At 46.1% G+C, this 12272-nt stretch overlaps 1 protein-coding gene across 1 annotated transcript in view; it reads left to right on the forward strand.

The window, feature by feature from the left end:
* Positions 1-12272, forward strand: part of LOC126537976 (phagosome assembly factor 1) — a 65828-nt gene that overhangs the window by 25610 nt on the left and 27946 nt on the right. The window contains exons 8-10 of the mRNA XM_050185092.3: positions 2372-2484; positions 3442-3518; positions 11944-12084. Of these exons, the coding sequence (XP_050041049.2) occupies positions 2372-2484; positions 3442-3518; positions 11944-12084 (331 nt within the window). The remainder of the gene's footprint in view (positions 1-2371; positions 2485-3441; positions 3519-11943; positions 12085-12272) is intronic.

Here is a 12272-nt window from a genome sequence, read left to right on the forward strand (position 1 = left end):
CTGCCACCACTAGGCCAGAATTGCCAGTATAGTGGATGGAATGTTGAACAGACTTAGCTCAAATTTGAAATTTTCGTATGGTATGACCGTTTCAACATCTCGAATTGCCAGGCTCGGTGATCATGAAAAAGCAAGAGCTACAAATGATTGTGACAGGCACACCCGCACTGGCTGGTTAAGTGGCTGTTGAAAAATGTACCATGTGTTACTCTCAGCCGCACTCAAGAGTTCTAATGCTGCAGTGTTACCATACAGAAACTAAATGCTCCTAGTTGTACAATCGACTTCAAAAGCTTGCGGTGTGCGGATTCTGCAAGAAAGTTGTAATACGGAGCAGTTGGCGACTGTAACAGGTAAAGCTTTATAATACTGTGTTGTTAGCATATAACTATAGTCGAGCCCACATATAATGGCCCCACTTAAGACGAACTTTCGCTTAAAACAAACGAGGGCTGTGCGCCCATCAAAATACACATTATTTCAATGGCATAAAATTGCACGTATAACGAACGTCTTTGAGCCATGCCGATCAGTTACAGTGAACAGACGGCGTAAACCTGTAGCGGCGATGCAAAATAACGACGACCTCCAACCCCTTTACGTGCGCTGTCTGTTTTCCCTAGCCTCCTCGGAGGCAAACTATCCATTTCGTGCCCCCCTCCCCACCATCACGCACTGCCCACGAGTGTCAGTGTGTGGCGCCCAAGATTGCCCTCCCGCCCATCGTCGCAGCTCCGCTCCCCTCTCCTCACTCTTTCTTGCAACTCCCTCTACCCTCACTGTCTTGGTGCGCGCTACGGCACCGACTAAAGTTCAGAAGTCTTGTTTTCTGGTCATTACCAGCAAAGCAGGCCTCTCCGCACTAGTCTCCTCGCTTCTGCGCTTCGTTCTAGTCGGGCCCGAGTAATAATTCAGGATGGCGGACGGGAATGCTTTGCCTGCAGCAGTCACGAAACAAATAGCGCTGAACGTGGCAACGAAGCGAGCGATTTTGAAGGAAGTGTCTTAAGGTGTTAAAAACTCTGAGTTGGTGAAGAAGTACAACGTGTCTAAATCAACCATCCCGACGATTCTAAAGAAAAAGGAAAAGATCGCCAGCTCTGCCACCAACTCGACGAACAGAAAGCGCCTGTGGAAAGCCACCTATGCGGATGTAGAGGAGGCGCTGCGTAAGTGGTTAAGACACACGGGCTCACAACATTCCGATAAGTGGGCCAATGATGCTGGGCCAAACCAAAAACATTGCGTTCCTGCTAGATTTTCCCAGCTCCTGTCCAGGCAATGGCTGGCTACATGGATTGAAAGTGTGGCATGGGATTGTTTTTAAATCGATTGTCGGCGAGGTGGCTTCGGTAAATGACCAAGACGTTGCCACTTGGCTTGTAAGAAACCGAGCCATTGCTGCAAGCTACAAGGAGCAGGACGTGTATAACACAGACGAACCTGCGTTATTTTATCAGATGTTGCCAGACAAGACGCACGCCATGCGAGGCAGCTCATGTGTTGGCAGCAAGCACAGTAAAGTGCGCGTTACAGTATTTTGGTGCGATTGGCGCGTGCCCTCTGTAATCGGAAAATAAAAGAATCTGCGTTGCTTTTGGAGCTGCTTACCTAGGCACGGATGATGCGAAATTTATTTGCAGAGTGGCTGGGCAAGTTTGACCGCGACATGCAGAAGGAAGTTGCTAATCAGTCGCTAATCAGTCACGAGATGAGAATTGCAGCCTCTGCATTGTTGTTGTGTGAAATAGAAGCAAGTGTTGAGGATTTATCCAGTAAATAAAGGCTGATTGGTGTAACAAGCGTTTTATTTATTCTTTTATTGATACCCTCGAGAATTTGGCACTCTGTTTATTCTGATTTTTCTTTTTCAGTCCCATGAAATCCAAATTAATGAAGTTTTACTATAGTGAAATTTGATCTGAAGTGAATACTGAATAGCCTAAGGATTTGAATAATATTCAAATACATCGAGTATTTGCCCATGCCTAGCAATAACCCCCCATGTCTTGTCGCAGTATGAGCGCCGATGTGCTTAATAAGTGTACTGGCAGGCCTTCAGACCTATTTCAGACGTGGCTGTGGCGACTTGAGCCCTTGGGGACAATAAAAGGCATGAATTAATTTTTGTCGGACGTTCCCGCGGTCCCTGGGAGTCTGAAAAATTGGACAATTGATTGCAGTTAGTCTGTGGTATTCAATTTGTATTTGAAACTTTGAACGTTCACGCACCCCTAGTTTTATGTTGTTTTTGGGTGGTGTTTGCAAGTGTATGTAAGTTCTTTGGGTGACTGTAAACACAAGCAAGTTGTCATATTGCCTGTGGCATCTGTAAAAGAGTTTCCCAAGCAAACACTGTGTTGTCCTGCAGGCCTCCCCCCTTGCCTCTGTGCTGTTTCGGCAACCAGAGCTTCCTTGAGGCACTGGAGGTGCTTCGGGAAGGGGACACGACCCTGGGTGTCCGGCTCACCCTGCTCACCGAAGGTAATTAAGGCCTCGTACATTGCCTCTTAGCCAGTGTCAGGCGCTTAGCCATCACAGCCTCCTTCGCTCACTCACCGATTAACTTAGGAAACCTCTTAGTATTACCTACTTTCTCCTCCCCCTCCTTATTATTATCACCATCATGGCATAGCTTTTACTGTCAGTATACAGCCACTCCTGTTACAGCTCTCTATGTCCTCTGTGTGCAGTTTGCCTAATCCGTATGATTGTTTGCCATCCTCGGCTGCATTTTCTCTCCTCTATATGGCCTAAATAGATTACAAAAGCAAGGATGTTTGGTTTATAGAGATACAGTACCTGTAGTCACCAGGGTATTGTTGCCATAGGACAGAGGAAGTACGATGCACGAGTGCCTTAAGACGTGTTCTGCAACTACCATAATTTTCATGAGAGGGATAAACAGCAAGAAAGGGTGGCAGGCATGGAAGCTATTCACTGAATGCTTGGAAGAAGTACCAAAACTGTTCGGCTGAAAATTGTCAGTGTGAGAGTCAACAGGGAAAATCTTGCCAAGCTGCAGTTTGCAGATGACATTGTCCTGCTCAGCAGTACTGGAGATACTGCGTTTACTTGTGTAAATCCTGCATTTTTTTTGTCTGTTTTACAGGGCGCTACAGGGCATTATAGGGTGTTTGTCATTACAGGGCGTTTAATCAATAGTCCTCTATCATTTAATCTGGCAAAATTCTGTTGTGATACAATGTGAAACATTGCGCCCATCACCACCGAAGCAGATGCCCCGCATGTGATCTAACTTTCCATGGCACTCGGTCACTGACGATAGACAGTGCCACAGTATATCCTCGCACCCAGTATGGCCATCTGTACTGAAGAGTGTTTTGTCATGTTTAAGAACATCCTTGTTTGCAAGCGGAATGACAAATTAGGCATGCTTGTTGCTGTTAAACAGCTGATACCCCCTACACTCTCGCGCAGCGTACGAGACGTCTCGGCTCTCTGGGCCGATCCAGAAGAAGTTGACACGGTGTGTGTACTTCGGTGACTCCGTTCAGGTAAGGTGTAGCATGCCTCGATTTAAGGGCTGGGTGGTTTCAAATTAATACTGCAGTCATTAGTTCACTCAGAGCACCTGCTTCAACAAATGCAAAGGTTTTGGCAAATGTTAGAAGCCAACCTGCTAGCGCACTTGACTATTTAGACTGACTTATGGCGCTGCTGGTACTCTGTAGAGCCAGAGTACACTGACTACCAAATTTTGTGACGTTTTGGTGCAATATTTCTTTACGTTATTTACATACACTCTGAGCATAAATTCATACTTGAACAATTTCCTAACTACTTCAACATGTCAATTCATTTCCATGTTCCCCTGTATTTGTAATGGCAGATTATTTCAGACTCTAAAACATAGATTTGGGACTTTTCCATGCGTGGGAACCAGCTGCCGAGCGATAACGTGTCGCACTTTCCTGTAATTATACGGAACAGGCGTTTGTTTCTGTTCGTGTTTCAATTTATGCTGATAGTACCTGTTAATTACCGTGAACAGCGCTTAAAAGAGAGCAAATGTGCTGATGATTTTGATTCATCCTGATCAACAGAGGAGGTTAAGTACACAGCTACCATTCCAAAACTTATGACATTTGTGAAGCTTGCATAATTGCCTCATCTCACCAATGTAGCTTTTGTACTGCAACTTCACTGCACAGCATGATATGCAGTGAAGGAGCAAAGTAAAGCAAGGCAAGGCCTCAGATTTAATTTTACGGTGTACAGTAGGTGTGCACCAAGAAATCGGATACATGTTTGCAACAATTAGCGCATGTGCTGCCGAGTTCAGGCTCGTGGCGTAAGAGGCAAGGCATCCGGACTCAGCCTGCACAAAGTGATTTGCAGTAGCCGAACGAGAGAAAGGGCTGTGGCACGGAGGGTGTGAAGTGGCGAGGAGTAGCCAGGGAAGGAGAGAGGAAATGCATCACCATTTGCTAAAATGTGAGGCAGATGATTGTGCATGGTAGATTAGGTGCAAAAGTTGTAAATAAGCAGTGGACAGTAGAACAAAACAAATGCCACTACCAAATCCTGTCTGTTTGTTGCTTGTGTATCGTCCTTGCGCCTGATTTACGCCATCAGAGCACCAACTCGGCCAACAATTTTTGCTAATTCATAAGATAGGAAAGTAAGAAATGGGCTGAATGGGTCCACGTGGAAGAGTATATAAAGATTGCGGGAGCTTTTTGCAGCTTGAGGAAGGGGGCTTTCAACTGCAATGTGTGTCTATGCTCACGTTGTCTGCATACTTATCCTGAATTTGCACTGCTGTTTGCAGTGAATGAATGAAGAAAATCAAAGAGTGACTGCAGTGTGGTATCTTTTTCCGTATGCCTACTTAGATTGAAGTTAACAGCAAGTGAATATTTCGGGGATTCTAAATTCTCTTTGTCTGTTGACTCATAGGTGTAACGGGAAAGAAACATAGCCTATATTGTCAACCAACTTTGAACTCTCGTGCACCTGGTGGGATATACAGTGGAACCCTCCTGTTGATGCGCTCTTCAAACGACTGTGGACAAAAAATTCACCGACAGTTACGATACTCCCTAATGCAAAATTTGAGCACAGCCCTATACATGTTTTTATTTCATGATATACTGTATTTACTGGAATCTAATGCGCACTTCCTGTCCGATAAAAACAGGTTCGAAAATTGCGTGTGCATTAGAATCGAGTACGACCCTAAATCTGCTTTAGCATATCGCCATCGGCATGTCAAAATGGCTGCCTTGTACGCGCTTCGAGCCTAGCTGCCGTAGCTTCCTCCATGTGCTGTAGTACGTGTGCTTAGGTTAGTCTACCGTTCGTCTTCCTGTTTTATGTGTTTGCTCTATCAGCATGGAAGTGCTGGCTGCGAAGACACGCCGAGTTCATCATAATGCCGCAATTAAAAGGAATCTGATCACGTGTGTGGAGACGGACGGAAATCGGGCCACATCACGGGTGTTCGGAGTTCCCGAAACTTGCGTGCAGGACTGGCGCAAATAGGAGAGGCTTTCTACTCAGGTGGCTGCTGCGGCCCCCATCTTGAAAGCGCTCTGCGATGGAGACAGAGTCTATGCATCTAGGCGTACCGCACTGTTTTCTCATCGCTTAGTTCGCGTTGAAACGAGAGGCCGCACAAAGATGAATTCGCTTGCACCTGCTGCCGCACTTCATCACTCCAGCATTTTGATAAAAGAGTTTCTGTGCTCATTGAGTGAGACGTGTTCATGTTTGCTCATGCGCCCGTGACACCATGCTTGTTAATTTAGTTAGTAAGTGAATGTTCAAAAGTTTATATGGCCAATAAAACTACTATCCTTACTTTTCGTACACCTGTCTACTAATTTGCTATTGAAATTGATAATTCCCCTTTCAGGCGAAACTGCAACTTTTTTTGCTTATCACAACTTGTTGTATTTCTGTATGAAAGAATGAGGTGCATGGTACTGTAAAGCACTTTTCTTTTGTCATGGCAAATGGGTACACGTTACAATCGAGGGCGGTTTTTTTTCCATTTCCTTTAGTCCTGTAAAACGGGCACGCGTTACAATCGAGGGCGCCTTAGAATCGAGTAAATATGGTATTAGCTGGTGCGGACAATCTGTCTAATGCGGCAAATTCCAAATGGAGTGAAGTGTGGCGCAACTGCCTCGCTAATATGGAGATCATGAGAGGCAGCACGTGGGCACGATTTACAGGAGATGTCACAGATGGACCTCCGCTGAAGCACTGCTTTGGTAAATAGACTGCACTTAGAGTGCCACACGCAGCCCCGCGAATAGAGCGGAGGCGTGCGAGCACATTCAGGCACCCTGAGATTGCGCACTACTTTGTCGCCATCTCGCAGCCATCGTCGCCAACATCCGTCTTAAGCAGCACTGCTCTTTTCCTCTTAGGCTTTCACCATGCCCTCCTCCTCCGCTTTCCTCCTCATGCTATCTTCGCTCTCGTTGTCTTTCATTGCCCGCTGTGCTTCATTTTCGCTTTCATCTGTCGCTGTGGTCGTTCGCTCGGTTACGAGGTACGATGCCGATGCTCGCCGAAGGAACAGGCATCTAAGAGCTGCACTCTAAAAAATGTAACAGTCAGGAAAATAACATTGAGGAAGGCCCCAAATCGCCATGGTATCGGAAACAACTCTGAATGGCAGCCAGTACAGTTACAAGTTGTCTTGGCGCTCGTACTGCAACCGGATACGATGTGTGCGCGCATGTATAATTAAGGGACACTTTCTGCATTCTGTGACAATGGCACCTTTATAATTAATTTAATAATACAATAGCATAATACGTCCCTTGAGGTGCGATCAAGTGATGGTACCAAAAATGGCCGACTGTGCAAAGAGTAAAAACATGTCGAAAAATGTCCGGATTGATGTCACATTTCTCAGGGAGGTTCCTGTAAACAAAGTAAATTAACTGCTCTGAAAAGAAAATTTGATAAGTTTCGTCCTCTGTGGGACCCAAACCCGGATCTCCAGGGTGCGAGACGAGCACGCTTCCCCGACGGCACAGTGGCTCCACGGTTCTGATAGGGCTTACTGCATGCATCATCACTTTGCAGCCATCTGGCTGAGTAAACGTGTGGCCTAATGCGTGCGTCGTTGGGCACGTGACAGCACAGCCAGTGGGGAGGAGGTGGCATCATCAGAGTATTGTATGACTTGAGTAATAATACAAAAGATGGTAAATGGTATAACATTAATTAGTTGTAATTATGGATAAATAATGTGAATTAAGGTGACTTACAGTGAAGTAAAGTGAATTAAAGTTTGTAAAAGTTAGGGTAAGATTACTTAAGGTGGATTAGGGTGGATTAATGTTGGTACAAATTAGACCAAGGTGCATTAATATGGCTTAAAGTGGAGTAAAGTGAATTAAAGGGAAGTAAAGTGAATGAAGGTAAATTAAAGTGGATTAAGGTGGAATAAGGTGGATTTGAGTGCTTTCGCATTCAAGTTAAGACATTTAAGTGACTGTCAATTTTATGCTTCACCGCTTAGACACTTGCGGTGAAGCAGATATGCTTCAATTATAGCAAAACTCATAGCAAAACCTTATAGCAAAACTGTTCTGCAGCAAAGCTGATTTGAGAAAACCTGTAATAACCACAATCGCGTCAAGACGTGCTTATCCGGACTGATCATTGCATGCTTCCTGCATTTCAGGGCTTGGAAGGCTTAATGATGTGTGTACATTTATTGTCTCTACAGTAATGCACATGAGTGAATTTACCTCTCCATAGATTTACATGACAGCCGCATTCATATGTAACATATGTGGGACAGAATGGTGACTCATCAAATGAGCCACCATTCACCATTGAGTCGTGAATTCACAAATGATTCACCATTGGTGGTGACTCATTTCATGAGTCACCACCAATGAGTGCGCAGTTATGTACGAAGCCTCGAGCTGCTCTGTCAACGTGCAGGTTAACCGTGATGCCAACATGGCCCGGTATTTACAGTCAATGACCGATTTTTCGGACCCTCTAGGGAACGTAAAAACGTCCGAAAATTCAGGCAGACCGAAAAAATGAATGCATGCAAAAAACGCGTTTTTTCTTTTTTTCTCGGATCTAGAGGTAAAGGTCGAAGTACCAGGCTTCCGAAACCCTGCCAAAGCATCAGTGAAGTGGCTATAAAAAGAGGCATTCAAAAACTTTGTATGCAGCCGATTGCCGGTTTATTATGTACACGTGCATCATCGGGCAGCCGGTGTTATTGCTGCAGTGGCTTGAAGAACTTGTTGATTGTTGTTTGGCCGGCGTTCCGGTTGCATATGATCATATTCACCTCGATCTGAGCAAGGGTCATGTCGGCACTGTACACCGATGAAAGAGTCAGCAGTGCTCGCGTCAACTCGGCGCTTGTAGGTGGCGCAGGCATTGGCTCCTCATTTTCAACATCGGAGTCTTCCGAATCACCCACAACCTGATGGACTATTTCCTGCGACGTCAGCCTGCGATCGGCCGCTCACGACTTGCTTAATAATGGCGGCTTTCTTCTCCATCGTTAACCAGTGGTACTGCTTTCCACGCTTTGATGCCATCGGCGAGGACGACGAAGACGGAGTTGGGGTCAAAGCACCTAGGCCTAGCGTCGCAGAGCACACTTGACACAACAGCACGACCACACACCATGCTAGCCAAAACGTGGCCTGTGCAAACAAACGATATGGTGCCGCTCCGGAAACTCCGCCGGAGGCGGAAGTGCGGCGATGAACATAGCCAGCGTGGCCAGACCAAATCGGTGTGTGACGGCTAGATTCGGCTAGTCGTGGTTCAAAGCGGTGATATGCTTCCGCTGCAAGTCGATTTCCTTTGCAAGGGTGCTGCGCGAGGAGCCAAAGGACCGTCCGCCACGTCAAAAAGTCCGGAAAATTGGACGGCGGGGGGTTCAAGCGTTCGAAACTTCAGAAGTCCTTATACATTGATTCTATGGGGCTTGTGGCGGTGTCGCGAGGACGTCTGAAATATCAGGCATGTCCGAAAATTTGGGCATCCGAAAATTCAGTCGTTCACTGTAGATAATGGTTTGGATGGTGAGGTTCTCATTGTCCTCCTTGGGTATTTGGGCTAGGACTTGCACCACAGGTCTTGCGATTCAGCCTTGTCGGAAGTTGTGGCGGGCCTGCTGGGAATCCGTCAGGATTGTCAGTGGTTTGTTTGCCATCATGCAAACAAACTACTAGGAGTGGGGGAATGGAATGTCGGTGAATTGAATCTAATAGTGGACATTTAAATAATTTGGGTCATGAATTGAATATCTGCTATTTGATTTTTTGAATATTCGCTGCACCAACATGTGCAGGGGCACAGGTCACCTGCGCAATGCAGCCCTTCGTGCTTGGCGCCATGCAAGCCTCACTTCGTTGTTTTTGGCACAAAAGGACCTCTGCCACGCCACAGCGCCACGGGTGGGCCACCGCACTCTGGCTGATGCATTCCTGAACTTTGACTCAGCGAGTGCTTCTGCCTTAGGCGCTCCCCAACAACAGCCTGATGCGGGGATCGCATACATGTTTCCCGAACGCTGCAATCCGCAGAACAACGCCACGTCGGCCGACATTGTCTCTGTCGGTCCAAGATTCATCCAGGTTGATGGGATTGATCGACACAATAGCCCAATGCAGATAGAGGGAATAACAACAGAAGCAGCCCATATTCCAGAAAGTGTGAAAGCATGTCGAAAGATCAGGCCGATTAGCCAGCGGATGGCAATCAAATCGTATTGCATTCACGGGGACAGAATTAATGCCGCTTCAACAGCTGTCAGTCGAACCCATATGTATGGTGTCGGGACCGATTACAGATAAGCCACCGGTACAAACAGACTAGCGGCAAGCAGTCCGCAATGATTTGCGGCTGGTTACCTCATAGGCCAGCGGCAAACTTTTGCCACAGCCACAATGCGTAGGTCATTAGGCCTACTCGGCGCTGCTTCATCGGATGTCGACGACTTCTACGGTTAGATGCTAAATAGATGCAGATCTATTTGCAGAAGCTGCACAGCACTTCGAAAGCCGACAAACAGCTTTGCAAGTGAAAGCTAGGGTGCGGGATGGCAACAAAGTTGTTCACGGACGGCTGCCATCTTCGCGACACACCGTACGGCGGCCTCATTCCTGACGCCGTTGGTCGACACATGTCGGTCTCTTTCTGTAGCTTCACGCAACCTCTCCCAAAACTAGCTTTTGATTTGCATTGCAGGCATGAATGTGTCATGTGGCTAGTGTGCTGACCACCGGGCTGCATAGATTTGCACAGATGGCGGATAAATGCAAAAGGCGGAGGAGGAGTCGGGAGCGTCACGGAAACTTGCCCTGACCCTCCCAGTTGTTCAAGAACATCTGACAGGTGGCAAATCATGCAGAACCTGACAATGAAAAAGTGGCCACTCTTTACCATCAGCGCCTTCTGCAGTCAACCCGCAGAGCCCCTACGATAATTACGCATGGAGTGATGATCAATTCACGTGATCTGCGATCTGCACTTTCGTTTGTTGTGCAGATTGACCTTACGATAACCCATCTGCCATAAAGGTGGGAAAGCCCTTGGGTATTTTACAGGAAAACCGGAGTGTAAAACTTTGTATGCAGTAACAGATTGCCATAGAACACAGGTCCACTAATAAACTGAGAACCTCATTGGTAGTATTCGGTACAAGATACTGGCACTAATTCTTTAGCTTCAGAGGGGAAAAAAAGCACTTGATTCTATTCAATAGACCTTCTACTGATTAAAACATATTTTCCAGACCTTCACATGCTAGAACTGAGCTGTAATCATTGCTGGCATACTAATTTGGAATTCTCTTTATTAGGAGTAGATCATACTGTATATCTTGATTTCTACATACCTAAGTTATGCAATTTCTACATACCTAAGTTGTGCACATGCACTCCTGTGCAACATCTTGTTTACTTGACCAATATTTGTACGCCTTAAATTTATGATAAGTTTTCAGATATTGAATTCCACATTTACTATCAGTATTTGCACACACCTAAATTCAAGACCCTTTATTCTTTTTGATGATATAGACTACTACAGCAATAGCTATGCAGAAGAAAGAGTGTAAAATGCACCATTAAAGCTATATAAATGCACAAAAGTAGAAATATATTGTGAAAGACAGGTGATTCAGATAAATCAGAAAATTTCCAGTTTCACCCAAAGGGTGAAGCATTTCTAGCGATAGCTAAGTATTATAAAACTACACAAAGCAAGGCTCGTAGTTTTTATTGGCTGTATAAATTGCAGTAAACATTCACTTAATTAAATTCACTTAACATTCACTTAACAATCGCGTCAAGACGTGCTTATCTGGACTGACCATTGCATGCTTCCTGCATTCCAGGGCTTGGCAGGCTTAATTATGGGTGTACATTTATTGTCTCTACAGTAATGTGCATGAGTGAATTTACATCTCCATAGATTTACATGTATAAATTGCAGTAAACATTCACTTAATTAAATTAAAAAGCATGGTTTCATCAAATTAAAAAGCACAGATTTCACTCGATGACCACAAAGACTTGCCGCCACAGTGCTGACGTGATGAAGAGCGGCGGCAGCAGCAGCAAGCGAAGTTCGCCTTGTACTGCCTCTCGCTTCAAAACTAACAGCACACACGAAGCCAACAGCGATCTCGGCTCACACATGCTTTGTAACCATTGCAGATTACCTCCTAGATGGGGTGCACTTGGCCGTGCTCAGGCATGCCATGTGCAGCCGTGGTTGGACTAAAAGAGAGAGAGAGCTGGCCCAGCCCCCCCACCCTCCTCCTTCCCCCTTCCCCCGACCTTATCGCACTTCATGCGGAACCTCACGGCGACGACGACCGTGGAAATCTGCTTGGAGTGTCCTTATAATTGCCATTGCAGTAAAAATAGGAAGGCAAACAAGCTGTGGGCATACCCTTTTCCCTCCCAGGACGTGGTGTGGGCCCTGGGCTCCCCAAACAAGGTGTTCTACAAGGAGGAGGACAAGATGAAGATCCATGCCCAGGACTCTCACAGGCTGCTGGCCGCCAGGGCCTCTGACTACTTCTACAACTACTTCACCCTCGGCATGGTAGGTGGGCCAAGTGTGTGTGTGTGTGTGAATGCATGTTTCTTTATGCTTTAACGTTTTGTGCAGAAGCTCTTCTTGGTAACGTTCATTTCTTCCACTTTTGGCATGCTCGACTACACGCAACGTGGCACGGTGTTCTCTTGTTTCGTTGAAGGGCTCAGATTCGAGCAAACATAAACTGCCTAGGT

Source organism: Dermacentor andersoni, chromosome 4 (assembly GCF_023375885.2).
Source record: "Dermacentor andersoni chromosome 4, qqDerAnde1_hic_scaffold, whole genome shotgun sequence".
NCBI lineage: Eukaryota > Metazoa > Arthropoda > Arachnida > Ixodida > Ixodidae > Dermacentor > Dermacentor andersoni.